General features: G+C 40.7%; 5 protein-coding genes and 1 non-coding gene across 8 annotated transcripts in view; 3 read left to right on the top strand and 3 right to left on the bottom strand.

The window, feature by feature from the left end:
- Positions 1-1,829, top strand: part of cep104 (centrosomal protein 104) — a 39,647-nt gene extending 37,818 nt beyond the window's left edge. For 2 of the 3 annotated variants that reach the window (XM_026153874.2, XM_026153875.2), the window contains exon 22: positions 852-1,829. In XM_026153874.2, the coding sequence (XP_026009659.2) occupies positions 852-988 (137 nt within the window). In that variant the 3' untranslated portion in view covers positions 989-1,829. The remainder of the gene's footprint in view (positions 1-851) is intronic. The other variant, XM_026153879.2, reaches the window with a different exon arrangement.
- Positions 1,830-2,911: 1,082 nt separating this feature from the next.
- On the bottom strand, positions 2,912-5,088 carry b3gnt7l (UDP-GlcNAc:betaGal beta-1,3-N-acetylglucosaminyltransferase 7, like). Its single transcript, XM_080295366.1, has one exon. The coding sequence runs from the start codon at positions 4,876-4,878 to the stop codon at positions 3,643-3,645; it is 1,236 nt and encodes a 411-aa protein (XP_080151492.1). The 5' UTR covers positions 4,879-5,088; the 3' UTR covers positions 2,912-3,642.
- A 422-nt stretch (positions 5,089-5,510) lies between these two features.
- Positions 5,511-6,138, bottom strand: LOC113013177 (UDP-GlcNAc:betaGal beta-1,3-N-acetylglucosaminyltransferase 7, like). The gene is made up of 3 exons (XR_013904282.1): positions 6,018-6,138; positions 5,849-5,919; positions 5,511-5,642 (listed from the first exon to the last, which is right to left on the bottom strand). It is a non-coding gene; the product is annotated as a UDP-GlcNAc:betaGal beta-1,3-N-acetylglucosaminyltransferase 7, like (transcript).
- A 246-nt stretch (positions 6,139-6,384) lies between these two features.
- Positions 6,385-9,951, top strand: c20h1orf174 (chromosome 20 C1orf174 homolog). Its single transcript, XM_026153882.2, has 4 exons — positions 6,385-6,615; positions 7,506-7,577; positions 7,789-8,157; positions 8,842-9,951. The coding sequence occupies exons 1-4, from the start codon at positions 6,604-6,606 to the stop codon at positions 8,980-8,982; spliced, it is 594 nt and encodes a 197-aa protein (XP_026009667.1). The 5' UTR covers positions 6,385-6,603; the 3' UTR covers positions 8,983-9,951.
- Positions 8,674-13,426, bottom strand: dffb (DNA fragmentation factor, beta polypeptide (caspase-activated DNase)). Its single transcript, XM_026153881.2, has 7 exons — positions 13,232-13,426; positions 12,452-12,578; positions 12,154-12,339; positions 11,218-11,297; positions 10,947-11,120; positions 10,488-10,588; positions 8,674-10,397 (listed from the first exon to the last, which is right to left on the bottom strand). Exons 1-7 carry the CDS (start codon positions 13,343-13,345, stop codon positions 10,148-10,150), a joined length of 1,032 nt encoding a protein of 343 aa, XP_026009666.1. The 5' UTR covers positions 13,346-13,426; the 3' UTR covers positions 8,674-10,147.
- Positions 13,427-14,386: 960 nt separating this feature from the next.
- Positions 14,387-14,963, top strand: part of nphp4 (nephronophthisis 4) — a 170,258-nt gene continuing 169,681 nt past the window's right edge. Inside the window, exon 1 of the mRNA XM_080295371.1 lies at positions 14,387-14,715. Within this exon, the coding sequence (XP_080151497.1) occupies positions 14,536-14,715 (180 nt within the window). The 5' untranslated portion in view covers positions 14,387-14,535. The remainder of the gene's footprint in view (positions 14,716-14,963) is intronic.

The raw sequence follows: 14,963 nt of genomic DNA, 5'->3' as shown, positions 1-14,963 counted from the left end.
AAAATCACATAGTTACTTTCATTCGGTGTCCTTTGTGGTGGAGGACAAGGTGAGACGGAAAGGATTTTACTCAAAATTGTGCAACGTAGCGCTGTCATGAGAGGAAGTGGAGGAGGGCCAGACATTAGAGTGTGAAGGTGAAAGCTCAAAGGAGGATACACCAGCTTTTGAAGAGCCTGGGCAATGATAAAATGATCACATTCACCTTACATTTACATAATACATATTATTTAATGTAGGGCTTTGAAGTTTTGTGGTATAATAATTCCTAGAATGTGTAATAAGAACACACACACACACACACACACACAGATCAGATAAAAGTTTGATTTCTTCTTTGACCCTGTTGATCAGTATGATTAATAATATTTATCCTACAAGCGCATTAAACTGTAGCTCCCCTGTCGTTATCAATTCAATATTTAGACAGTACCTACATTTTGCAGTATGTAGCATTAAACAGGAAAACAGGATGATGCTAACCATTATCACCAAGATAGCTGGTCCTCTGAATACATCAAACAGACAATAGTGAACCAGGTTTTCGAAAAAAAATTTATATCAGATCACACGACTCAAAGGGAGTTGCTAATTTTTATTGGTAGCATTATAACGTAAAACATTATTCAGCATATTTGTGTTAATGACTCAGATAAGCTAGGATACAGGTTTACTGGTTCTTTCAAAGCCCTTTCTTACATAATACTTTTACATAATATTTTTAGGCCAGGTCTTGGGAGGTTAATGACAAAGTGCATGCAAGAATGTAAAGGCTCCCTGCTTTATTATTCCTCTATCAGTTTACTGTAAAGTACCATTTTGTTTGTGCATATGTGTTTTGGTGTTTCCAGGCAGAGCTTTCGGTGGAACCAAGCTAAAGCAGGTCAGGTCATATGGAGCCCGAGCCAGAGCCAGGCCCATGGGCAGGGGCAGCCGAATCCCATCACTGGCTCCTTTAGCCAGAGGGTATCCACCAGGGAAGCATTAAAGCTGGTCTGAAGAAGCCCAGAGACGTCCCCTCACACTTCAACAGGAGAAAGCCAACAGTACCAGACGACCCCACCCACTCCATTATTTCCACATTCGGGCACTTTTGAGACGCTTCAGATGTATTCACTGACATATGCAATATATTTAAAGCCATTATTACTTTATGATTGAAGCCATTAATATATTTAAAGTCTTATAAGATCACAGAATTACAACACGGTGTTTTACCCATTGTTGAGACGATGACGTAAATTCTAATCCTGTTATGTGCGACAAAGTTCACACAGAACAGAAAATGCTTTTCACTACACGTCAAGCCTCTAGCCTCTCACACACCTGTCAAGTAAACATAGGCACACAGAGTGCTGTTTGCTGAAATCCCCTTATAGGATTTGTTGGTTTTGAGGCTCTTTTTTTCACTGCCATTTAGAGGAATTGTACAGCTTTAACGGGTAGTCCCTCACTGTTGGACCGCACTTCCCAACTGTGACTTTGTGTGACTCACAAGATGGATTTTAAACAGAGTTTGTGTAAAGGTAAAGCAGCAGTGTACAGGGTGATAGAACTTTAGGCTTGTGTTTTAGAAGTTGACCCCTCATAATGCAACCAGTGTAGTGAGGTTTTATGATTAGTTTCTGAGTGGTTATCTGCAATTTATAATTTATACATCCTTAAACTGCAGTACAAGCTCTCGCGTATAAACGTGCTATCGCAACGATTTTCTCACACCTAAAAAACAAACAAACAAGTGTAGCATGTAAACATTTATTTTATCCTAACCTTCAAATTGTAGAGTTTGAAGAGGCTTATTGCCTTCATCTATGTAAATGTGCTAGTGCAAGTTTGGACCTTTTAAGATTTCATCCTCTGATCCATGCACCTTGCAGATAGCTAGCTGTCCCATGGAACTAAAATCAACAGTTTCTTGTGTAGAATCGGACTACACCAGATGAATGGGTTGAGAAACTTCTATGGGTAACCGTCGCAGTTTCAGTAAAAATATGTCTAATTGCCACATCCCTTCAGAAGACGATGACTCATACCTTCTTGCACACCCAGTAACAGGAGGCGGAACGAGATCACAGTTTAGTTACAAGCAGAAGATGTTCTTTGCTTTGAGGGAAGCTTTGCTGTCGACTTCACACTTAGCCAACTGTTTACATATTTGCTTTCCTTTTATAAGAATTCTATATAGAAATAGCACTTTGCCAAAGGATGATGTTTTACTGCTGAATTTCTAGCACACTGCAGTGACTTACTTCCCTCCACAATGCCTACTGATAGTATGAAGTAGAAGTAAAATGAGACAAAGTAGGTCTCTGAGTGAAACAGCACTGCTAGAATGAGGAAAGAAGTGGACATGAATATGCTACATACTGTATGTACACCACATGGTTTTCCCTCCAGTGTTCAGAATCACATCACTGGCTTCAAACTGATAGAATCACAAGCTAAAAAGTTAAATCCTACATATAACATTAAGCCTGGTTTATAATTATCTCTTCAGTTGTGCTCCTGTTGTGCTGCACAGTGTTATGATGACAACAAAGTGATTGTGATGTATCTGGAAACGGTAATAACGTTAATGTGAGCGTATGTTTTATTAGTGGGGAAACAACTTGCTTTAGTATGCTTCTGTACTGAGAGCTGCAGCAAAAGTAGATGTAAAAGTTGTGTTCATGCATTTGTAGTCAACAGCATTTTGACTTCTTTTTTTCTGCAGATGTATTTGTTAAATAAATCATTATTCAGGGATTATTGCACATGTGCTTCCATGTAATCAAAATTCCCCATAAAAGTTACATGTAATACACGGCTCTGTTTAGGAGCCCCCTGTGTATTAAAAAAATGGGCAGTGTCCAACTTCCAGGATTATTGTTGAGCAATATAAAACACATATCAATCAAGTTTTGCAACGTTATTCAGTGTTTACAAGAGAGCTCTGGTTTTATTGACACTAACACACATGAATTTACAGTGTTACACATGTGGTTTCTTTGGTTTCAAGGCTGCCTCTGTAAATCTTACAAAACAAGGTAAAACAGAACCAATATATTATCTTTAAAATACCCATAATTAGATTTTTACAATTTACAATTTCTATTCAATAAAATAATCATTCAAATATGAATGCAGCTGTGTGTTCTATGCTGTAAATCATGTAGTCGCATGTTGCACTTGAACGTTGCAATGAAATCCTGAAGTCGGAAAAGAAAGCTTAAGGGAAACACTTAGATGTAACAAGTCAGTCTTTTTCGCACCTGCACGAACACCCGTGGGTTTATTACATCTACGTCTCTAAATACGTTTTTAAATTCAGATTAAGGCAATACAGTCTGGAATGGCACAGAAACACGGATGCTTTCACAATGCAAAAGCTGTGCTCTAGTGGTTTTTACAAAACGGAAAATCAACCCATACAGAAGTGAAGAGGAGAGCGCTAACCTGCCGAGTCAGCTGAAAACAAATCAACCGTTTTAATGTGACACACAGTATTAAATTCAGTTCATCTTCCATGTCTAACGGTAAAGGAAAAATTAACGTGACTCCGCAGATTGCGTAAAGATCATCAAGTGTGATCGGCCAAAGAAGACTTTCCGTGAGCTCAGATTTAGTGAATGCATTTACTTTATACTTTATACTTTCTGTCAATCATATCGAAGTTTTTTGTGCGCAGATCAGGTCTTGGCTGTGCACCACGCTCCACATCCTGAGCAGCTCCTGCGCGCTCAGTTTGTGGACCACGATTAGGTTTTTATAAAAGCAGGGCTCTGTGTTCATTGTGCTCGCCCTGCGTCTGGTAATGCCGAATGTCCTGAAGCCCGGATGCATCTCTGGGGATAAGTGGAGCCTCTGCAGGCACATCCCCAAAAACACATCGTCAATGGGGTACAACTCCACGCCCTCCGAGGCCACGAAGAGCCTTCGGGCTAAATAGGCGGACATCAGAAACCCCCCACCTCCCACGTAGGGTGGATACGGCTTGTCGTACAACTCCTTGGGGATGTAATATTTGCTCTGTCGGTTTCGGATGGGGATCGCCTTGGAGATTGTGTCCCCCATAAATAAGTTGGCCGCTTTGCGCTGCTCCACTTTGAAGTCGATGAGCTCCAGGAGGTTGTGCGTGTTCACAAACACATCATCGTCCCCCTTAAATATAAACTGCACTTTGGGGCAGTAGATATAGAACCACTTGAGAAAATTTACCTCTTTCAGAGTCAGGTTGAAGAAAGTGTCCATGAAGTCCCACTGCAGGATGTCCCCAAAGATTTGGTCCTCATACTCGATCAGTTTCTGTAGGTTCTTGGCGTCTTTGCCAGTGTTTGGGCTTCCGAGTAAAAACAAAGTTTTAATTTTCTTCCCATTCACGGTTTGCTCCTTCCCCCAGGTTTTACGCACGGCCTCCCTCCGGTCGTGCTGCTCGATAACGGACTTGACCACCACAAGGAGGTGAACGTTTCTATCGGCGCACTTCTCCGGGTGATTGATGAGCAAGGGGAAATACCTGCAGTGTCTGTGAAGCACAAACTGGTGAAATCTCTGGTCCAAGCGCCGGAACCAGTCCTGGGTCCTCACCGATGCGTCCGCGCTACAGTTGAGAACCTGCGCGTCCCAAGAAGACCGAGTTACATTCGTGACCCGCTGTATCTCCAAATCCTTGACGGACACGGGAGAATCTGAGGTCCCCGAACTGGTCAGAACTGTCTTCTTGAATGAAAAACACTCAGAGCCGCACCAGGCCGGATCCCTCACATGTTTAACCCCCACTGCGTCTTTCTCCGACAGTTTCAGCTTTTGGATCATGAGAAAAGACGCAAAGATCAGAGACAGACTCAACAGAGGTTTCAGAAAAGCGGGGATCCGCTTTCTACGAAAAAAGTGATCCATTGCTGTCACCGTGACACGCTGGGACCCTCAGATGCCTTCATAATGTTTCACAACTGAGCGCACCTCAGGAAGACACCGGGTAAGAGCGCTCAGTCAAGTGTCTCCTTGGCCACTTCTTGACCATGACAGCGCAGAGTGAAGTCACACATTCGTCCCTTTTGCTGTCTAGTTCGTCCCGAAGCTTCTTCTCAGGGTTTGGCTCCACACAGACTATCTGGAGACCTGATGGAGGATACCACTATCTCACCCCACCCCCCAAATATCTCCTCCCCTTAATGAACTAAACTGATCTGGGACCGGCAGATATCCCATTTCTCTCTCTCTCTCTGTCTAACACACACACACACACACACACACACACACTGTTCACCAGGTTTTGCGATCCACTAGCCACCACAACCTTATCTTATTCTTAATATTAAATATCAGTAGCTCCTTTAATCCGCGTTAATTTTCATGATTACAAGTGATAGAAAACAGTACTAAAATACAACGCAATGATTCAGAAATAATTCAACAACCATCTACGTGTGAGGAATAAAACAAACAACACAGCGTTTATAAAGGAACAGCGATGATGATTTTCTAAAGAAGTTTGACAGTCCAATTTTAATTCCAGTGCTAGGTGAGAAATACTGGACTACAGCCCTCCTCGAGCTGTCTCGGTGTTTTCTGTCTCCTAACGTACAACAATCCCACTGAGTCCGTGACGCCGAGATCCGTGGGGCCCCACCATCTGTTGCCGCGTGTTGTTGTCGGTTGCTCTGGAGGAGAGGGAGGCAATCAATAGCCTCCTGACTGGAACTGTTCGATGAATGACAGAACATGAAATGATTTCTAAATTATGTTTATTTATTGTTTTGTTACCGGACAGAGTCAACTGTATGTTCTAAATTATTACATAGCTGTTAAAACCGAAGCCAGTGTGATCTGTTGGCTGACTAAAAGAATTAGACGCTTCTTTAAAAACCTTATTGCGCCATCTTGTGGACATCGATTGGAACTGCATTCGACTTCCGGAATCTCCTCCTTCATACGTCACTGCTAAACAAAAGCCAAACTTTGAAACATGGCGTGAACTGGCATTTTACGTATGATTGTCCAATCTCTCAAAATAACACGGAGAAATACGAGCTTACTGTGAACCAGCGTGTCACGAGAACCCCTTTCATTAGCACAAGTCACGAGATGGGTGGAAACAACTCCCGCAGAATCACTGAGATGGCGTAAAAGTGGAGAAAGCCAAGTTTGTCAAAAAATAAAATATTAAAATAGTGGGGGGAAAAAAACCTAAACGAAAATAACATACATAGAAAAATAGATCTAGTAAAAAGCATTTACAAACCCCTCGAACTAAACTACTTTTAATTACATATATATTTTGTAATAGAAATCTAATATTATATATATAAATATAAAATAACACGTGCATTTTAAGATATACTTATTTTTTTCTCTATTTTCTCTAATGCTCGTTAGTACGGGGTGGCGTCGATGGCGGTGTAGTGTGGCGCAGAGGACGTCCTGATATTGAAACTGCAGACCTCTGAGTGAACCTCACCAGCAGGAAATACACCGGGTAGGCGGCGGGGAGCGCTTACGTCGTAAAATTATCGCCGTTGTTTAGTCGCTAGTTGAAGCCAGCCGATTGGAAAGCCAGAAAACCCCAAGGTGGTGTAAACTTTCAATATCGTAGCTGAAAAACCTAAATATCCACGCCGGCAAATGATACATAAGGTAAGTACATGTTTAATTAAATGAGAAAACCGGCAGGCAGGTCAAATTAGTTATTTTTTTCTCTCCTACTGTTAGCTCGTAGCTGGCCGCATTAGCTTGTTGCCGAGATGTCGAAATTAGGCGTTTTTGTTGTGTTTAGTGACGCCTAGCTTCGTCGTGACCTTCGTGTTGGTGTTATTGTACCGATACAGACGGCTGGAGTCATTGTTCTAGCAACATAACTAGCATGGTTCACATTATGATACCCGGGGCATTTTTGACTGGGGGTGGGTGGGTTATTTTCCGACGATATTGCTTTGATTTTTCTAGGCGAAAGCTAGCTGCTGTGCTGAGCAGGTGTTGTTGTCTTAGCAGTTCAACTATCAGCTGCCTTTTATGGACTTACATTCGGCGTAGCTCGGGCACGTCTACATGTGAAAAAGCAACGCTGGAGGGATTAGGGATGTACTGGAAGAACTGGGTCATAGTTGACTAGTAACGTGACTTTAATTTGCCAGTAAATTAGCAGGAGTTTAGCCGGCGGAGGATAGAGGGGTGCTGTTGGAGGGTTTAAGCAGCTCAGCGGGACTGCAGAGCCAGCTTTATAGCTATCCATTAACGTTGTCCACTATTTAATTTTTTTTGTTAAGACAGTGTTTAAAATGGAAAATGACAAATCTGTATGCAAGCGAAAATTCTAAAACTGTCCCCGTTAAACAGCTGTCCGATAAATTTAGTTTCTTTTACTGAGTGGAGTGAAAACATTTGCTAATGTTCTGCTTAGCAGGAGCAAACGCTGGCATTATGACGGCTTCCTCTCAGCTGACTAAAACCATAGTTTGTTTTTTTCCCCACGATGTCATTGCATTAATAAAGTACTTGATATAAACAAACATCATGATACTTTGCAGATGCCTGGTGAAGTTGATCATTTGAAGCCAAGAAAGAGGAAGAGCAGCTCTGAGACCAGAAACTCCAGAAAGGTTTGTTTTGTCTGTGTACATAATGCTGCAGATGTGTGATGAGTCAAAAAGAAAGGCAGGAGTTATAGTTATCTACACCCCTACAGCTGTAACCCCTACACCGGACAGCTGTGAGTTGCTCCAAATTAACTGGATCTGATTACTGCAGTGGAGTCCCGCTGTGGTTACCCCAACATCATCCTAACTTTGTTCCTTAACTTTTGTATCATAGACATCTGCTGCAAGGAGGAGATGTGTGAAAAGTCCAATGGCGAACTCGTCATCTGAGAGCAGCTCAGCAGTTGGGAACACTAAAGCAGCTGGTCCTCTGGAGAGAGACTCCTGCATCAGCTGTGAATGCCACCAGTCTTCTGGCAGGAGGAGGTGCTCAGCATCACCAGAGCATGAAGGACAGGAAGGTAAAGAGAACACGCTGATGGTGGGACAGGATTCAGACAGCTGCGTAATGAATAGCATCTGGGACAAATATGAGCCTGAGCATATGGATTATGAAGAAACGAGCAGAATTATGTTCCCAGATGATGACAGTAATCAGATCCTTCCTGTGGAGCAGTTCTTTGGAAACTTGGATGCTGTACAGGTGAGGCACGTTTGTTTTAATTCCTGGGGGAAACAGGGTTGTTTGTTGTTTTTTTTTTTTGTTTGGTAAAGAAAACGTCTGCTTACTGATGATCAGTTCAGAAGAATCATCATCCATATCTATTCATTTAAAGCTGCACTTCTAGGGTGTTTTGCAATAGACATGGGAGTTGAAAGATATGTTAGACTTGTTATACATTTGGACCTTGACATTGGTGCATTATTGGATGTACCAAAAGGCTCTTCCTGCTAATAAAACACAAAAGATGGGCAATAATGTGCAGAGTAGAAGACCACGAGTTGTTACATAAAAGCCTCACTGTGCCAGGAGTCCCTAACGTATACATTATAAGTTCGCCTTGAGGTTTGGATTCTTTCTCAAATAAATGTGATTGCTGATTTTTTTTTTTTTTCCTTCTCTTTTTCTGGTCTCACTCACAGTTAACATTAAATAAACTGACATTTCACCCTCTTATAAGCAGGGCTGGAGTAATATGAGAGCAGTAACAACCCCTAGTTAGATTTGTTACTCACTGATAACTTTAATTTTATCAATACACATAGATTTTTATCCCCCCACTCCCACCACATCTCTAGGCCCATCATTCCTGCAGTTATATCTTCAGCACAATTGGTGAAAATAATGTTGCATTAAATGAATTCTAAATACAGATTCATCCCACAGGATTTTCCTGAAAGATCATCCTCGTCTTCTAGCCGCGCCCAAAGGAAGAACAGGAGGCGACATTACTACGCTAGAGAGGACAGCGATGAAGACGAGGTGGATTTTAGCGGTGTGCAGCGAGACAACGGGGTGGGCACTTAGTGAAGAGTTGCCGCTCTTATAACTGAGAAAGTTCTGCTCGTGAAAAGACATTAAACCTCTCAGCACTTAGAAAACTACCTGCTCAAACATTGCATTCAATCAGTAATTAGATTTTTAAAAAGTCATAACTGCAATAGTAAAATGAAAATGGCCAATGTGAGTAAATGCAGTAATGTTTGTGAAATTATTGCTGAATGTATGCTCACATAAGTGTTTATAGCACTTTGTGTAGAAAATTGAAATCCTGAGCGCAGCTTCAGATTAGCCTCTGAGATACTAAAGAAAATGCTGGATTTAAGTTTTTGTTTTCCCATACAAATAAACTGATTAATTGCCAATGTTACATGCTGACAAGAGCAACAGAGTGACAATTTCAGTCTAAGTTTAGATTACACGTCTGTAATGAGGAGGGATGGAGCATGAACATCTGTACTGAGAGCTTCAATAGCACAAATTCATTGCTTAAGCTGAACATCTTCAACAGTTTTCTGCATAAAAGTCATTCACCAAGTGTCTCTTCATCCTCAACTCGTGTGTGTGCTCACGTTTCTGGCAGCTTTGAAATATATAACATCTGTATCAATACATAATCAATGTAATGAATTAATTTTCCCTGAGAGGGTTCTTCTAAAATTTGTAAGAGTGTTGTTTAAAAAAACAAAACAAAGGTTCCTCATACAAGACTGCAGTCTGAAAGACTGGATAATTTAAACCTGAGTGAAAATGTAATCTAATCAAGAGTTTAACAGTAATTGCACTAGATGTTGTCGCCTGTATTTTTTACATGACTGTTCTAAACCGTCCAAATATTTTATATATTTACTGCCTTATTTATGTCAATTTGCTTTTCACATTTATGCAGCATTCTCAGTAAATGCATGATTCGTTATCATCTTTGTACTTAATTTGTGTACTTTACATCACAGTGCCAATACAGTGAACAAATAAATGAATTTCATGGTTTCTTAAGTGTGGTCGATCACTTCCAATATGAAATTAAAGCTCAGCATGGTGGGTTTGGAGCTCAGAAGCTGATGTCACGACTACGTCGAGGAGATTGCAAAGGCAAATTTACCTTTCCAGCTGATGTGATGGGTTCTTTTCAGAGTTAATTATTTACCAAGTCCATCAAACAAATCACAGTCCACTCATTTGTCACAGGACTTCAAGTCATGCGCCGTTTCTTTACTTTGGGCTTCTGTTTTGCTTTTAGATCCTTGGTGGCATTATTATAGATCTTCTTGGTGTCACACTGCAGGTTGTGAGCTCCTTTTTTGTGGCAGACGATGTGGACCAGCTTCAGGTTTTCCCTCGTGAACAGGAGTTGGTAGAAGTAGTTCAGGTTGATGTCAGTGCTCCTGTGATTCTGCAGGGCTTCCAGCAGAGCGGGAATAACTGTCCTCTTCTTTTCAATCCTGGAAACAAATTGAAGAATTGTATGAAGGATGTAAAGCAAAAAAAAACCCTCAAAAAAATCTTGTAAATAAACTAAAGGTGGCGTGAACCTGTGGTCCAAATTCCAAGTGCTGAAGACAATCCTGCCCTCGCGGCTTCCATAGGGGTTGATAGAGTGAAGAGATTTGCACACGTTCTCATCAAATGATCCCTGAGGATGCAATTTAGAGGAAGAGGAACTTAGTCTGAAGCACATCTGGACTTCATATTTTTGAGACATTTTAAATGTAATGACTGTTAAGCCGAGTTAAACACTACTTTTTATCTTTGCCCTGATTCTCACACCACAGTGCACTTTTGTCTCCGACTCTTCTGTTCACATACAACTAACCTCGGACAAGTCATTTGGAGCAGATCCCAGCTACTCTGTACAGATTCAAGAGTCTTTCCCTCAGAGCTCAAAAGCCTGTCTGTGACAGTGTAAAACTCATGTTGCCTGCATTTGTTTCTCATGCCCATTCAACTCTGTTAGGCCTCTTAATACCTCACAGCTTGTATTCTTGTAGTACCTGGCAGGTGAACCATCCCTCCTGAGTACAAAGGCGATCTGGTTGCTTTTCAGTCCTGTCAAAGTAGCAGCCATTATACTTGGCTGTTTTCAGCATTTCTGTGAGGCTCTGGGAGGTTTTCAAAAACTCTGCCCTCACTTTTGCTTTCTGTATGGATTTGGTGGCATCATCCAGCTGACAAAAACAAAAAACACAACTGTTAGAACAACTGACTGTGGAGCAATCCTGTAGAGACCTCAGGTACAGAGTGTTACCTGGCTCCCAAGTTTACCTCTTTCAAGTAGCCGCGTATCCTGCTTTCACAGTTGTACTTCATGTAGGCAGACTTTGTTTTAAATCGAGAATCAACACCTGAAGAGAAACACAAATAACAAGATGCTCAACAGATTCATTTAGACTCACATCAAGAGAAAAATCTGTGAAAAAGTGATCAATTATACAGACGTAGTCACACTGCTCAAACATTTTTTTCCAAATATAATGGTGTTGAGTCTTCACAATGCTTTTATACTGGAAAAAGACACATGACTGACTTAATCTATTCATGGTTTCCCAGTTCTCTAGTAACAGTAGCACATGTCTTATAGTGCTTTTCTTTAAAGGGATTTCTTTACATTGACACAATATTTGTAATATTGCCTATGTACAGCACCATAATGGATTTTAAAATCAATCAAAATGTGATTAAAGTGCAAATTTTCAGCTTTATCTCAAGGGGTTTGATCAAAGTGTTGCATTAACTGTTTGGGAATTCGAGTCGTTTTTATACATAAGCCCCATTTTCAGAGGCTCAAAAGTTAGTTTTTTTATTTAAATCTATTTATTTATTAATTATTACAATTTATATTATTATTCACAGTACATGTGAAGAAGTAGCAAAGTCCAGCAGAAAGCAGTAGGGCAGGGCAGCCTCCACCCTTTATGACCCTCATAGGTCAAGGCTCAGCAAGCCTGTTAAATCCCTTGAATTAAAGCTGAAAGTCTGCACTCCAATCACATCTTGATTGTTTGCTTTAAAATCCACTGTGGTGGAACATAGAGACAAATTCACAAAACACTGTCAAAATTCCTACAGGCCTAACTGTAATCTTTGAGTCTTGTGCAGACAGGCTGGGAGTTTGACCTCAAAAGAAGCCACGACAGGAAAAGTCTGAGGAACTCTAAAACAAAACAAAGAGTGCTTCTCCAAGAGGATGAAGGCTGCTACCTTGGAACCAGTCTTCGTCCTCCTCTCTGCTCTCCAGCTCCGACCTATCCTCCAGGTTCTGTAGCAGGTCTGTCAGGATTTTACGCCTCTTTGAAGACTTCTCATCAGAGAGGAGCCCCTTCGCTGCTTCAATGAGGCTGTCGGCATGCCGGTCTGTGTTGAGTAGCTGACTGATGTCACACACAACTAAAAATCAGATAAAGATTAGGCAACATCACAATCATCCAGCAGTTTAGCTGACTGGGAGAATAAAAACACAGGTTTACAGTAGAAACTTGTCTGGTGTTGATCCTCCTACCTCCACTCCAGGTCTGCCCTTTAGACATAAGAACCAATTCGGTGTTATCCGCCAAAGTTGGGAAGAACTCCTCCGTCACTATTGTCCCGTCCTCATACAAGCAAACACGTGCACCAGAGAGTGGCACCTGGACTCGTGGAGAACATAACAGGTAAAAATACCAATGACAAATGTGTTGTGTGGACTAGAAGTAGAAGCTTTTTAGACCAGATAACTAATCTGTAAACTTGACATATTTTATAAGAGAGCCATCTGTGAGAGTCTGCTCAGATTAAATGGATTTATTTATCCGATGTAAACTCCAATTAAACCAAATCCCTGCAGTACAGATTTCCACCAACAGATCATTTTCTCTTTGTTTCAGCGAGTTTATACAAAATGTGCCCGAGGCCATACTTAATAATGAACGAATTCTGCTCCCAGCCCATCATAAACAGAATTTAATATAAACGGAATAAAAAAAAGCATCTTGAAATATGAACGTAGACGCTACATGTCACTTTGACCTGAACGTGACATAACTGTTGCTTTTTCACTTACATCCTGTTTACAGAGTTCTCTAAAAATGATGCGAAAATTATTTTATGTCGTATCTTCTTCACAGTGGAGATGATCTGGGACCAAACCAATCACGTATCGAGCTACTACTAATTAGGAAAAATAAAAGCCTAATTTCTTTTGTTTACTAGCAGCGATGACGTTTATGTCACATCCTCTCAGATAAAAAAGCGGAACAGCCGTATAAGTTGTTAAAAACTAACTAATTCCCACAAGACTCACCAGTAGCAAATTGCAGGCCTTCTTCAGTAGTTCCTTCACATCTTTTGCGGCAATTCCGTATTTCCTGTTTTCACTGTAACTCCTAATTTTCACAGGTTTAATTTTCCCGAACATTTCGCTGTTTTGTTTTCGGTTTGTACCTACCGCTTCCTTCTTCTTCCTCCTCTTGTCCTCTTGAGGCTCGGAGCAGCAGCGGAAGTGTGTGATTGCCCCCTACTGGTGCTTTTCCTTACTTTCTTTGCTATTGTGGCGTGATTGGTGGTGAAAGTAACTTATATTTATTTACATTACAGTAATATCTTCATGGGGAAAACATTCCGCGTGTTGTAGACACACTGGATATGAAGTACACGTTGTTAATATTAATGATTACAATAATAATGCAATTCAAATGGCTTTATTAGCGTTACAGTTTATATAGGTTATGCAACACATGATAACAAGTCACACATCTGTCTTAATCCCTTTTGAAATTTTCATTGGATTCTCACAGTTCTGTTTTTGTCTTCCTCTTTCAAACACTGGGCCAGTACTTGGTTAGGATTTTCTCTGCTATATATCTCTGAAAGTGGAGCTATTTTTGCCAGATCATAATACATAGATTATTCTGACATTCTCTTTTCTTTTCAGTGCATAATTTGTTTTTCTGTCTATTGGTTTTAGACAGCAGTGTTTTGTGAGAATGGGCAGCGTGTGTCCTTCTGGGGGAACTGAGTCTAAGCACCCCCCTGAATTAGCTGCTCATGTGTTCGCCATATCAGCTTAAGACTACAGCTCCTCCTACAAATTATACTCTACTAATATATTAAAGATAATTATTACATGTGTATATTTAAAAAGAAAATAACATTTATATTGCGAGTGTGGCAATAAACTAACTTTAAATTGGAGATGCTGACGTTCATACAAGATCTAAATGGAAAGATGAGTATTACCATAGCAACTGACGCAGCACGACGGGAAATACCAACTGAAAGGTATGAACGATTATAGGCGGCCAATACGAATTTTTCTGTATATTTTAAATTTTGGGAATAAAATGTAGACTTGCATTAGAAAATACAGTTCGTATATTAAGTATATTTTCAAATAATGTTTCTCCCTCGTGAACGCTCCTGATGAAATAATTTATTACATATCCCCCCTTTGTTCTAAATGATAGAATCTGATTTCAATATGGCGGCCACGGCTTAAACATCTGAACGGATGGAGAAGACTAAATTCAGAGTAAAACATTGGTTGCGTTCAACATTTCTGAGTTTTTTTGTTCAATGTCAGGCTAATGTTTATTTTAACTAAAGGACATGGTAAAAATAGAAGACATACCCAGCATGGCGGACGACTGGAAGCAAGTGTTTGAGAGGAACCGGATGGTTCCCCCGCACAGCCAAACCGTAAGGCTGGCTGTGGAAAGCCGCTTCACCCAGTCCCACGGCTTCCAGCTCACCCTCAACCGTGTCACTGCAACTCACCTCCCATCCCAGGTGACTGTTTACAGTTAGCTTTCAGTGCTAATTAAAAACATAGAAAAAACTCTGCTATAGCAATTCACTAGAGGTTTAGCAAACCTAAATTCAATGTATTTTAATCTGTGAGCTTGACTTTGTATTGACTGTCAAAATAAAAGTCACGATAAGGCCTATTCAGTATCCATCTCTGTGACACTGCGCCTGAAGTAATCTGGCGAACCTTTGAAAAATGTTATATTTGAAGGCAACCATACATTTTTTTT

Source organism: Astatotilapia calliptera, chromosome 20 (assembly GCF_964374335.1).
Source record: "Astatotilapia calliptera chromosome 20, fAstCal68.1, whole genome shotgun sequence".
Classification (NCBI taxonomy): Eukaryota; Metazoa; Chordata; class Actinopteri; order Cichliformes; family Cichlidae; genus Astatotilapia; species Astatotilapia calliptera.
The sequence above is the reverse complement of the archived record's forward strand: the minus strand, read 5'-3'. Positions and strand labels throughout refer to the sequence as shown.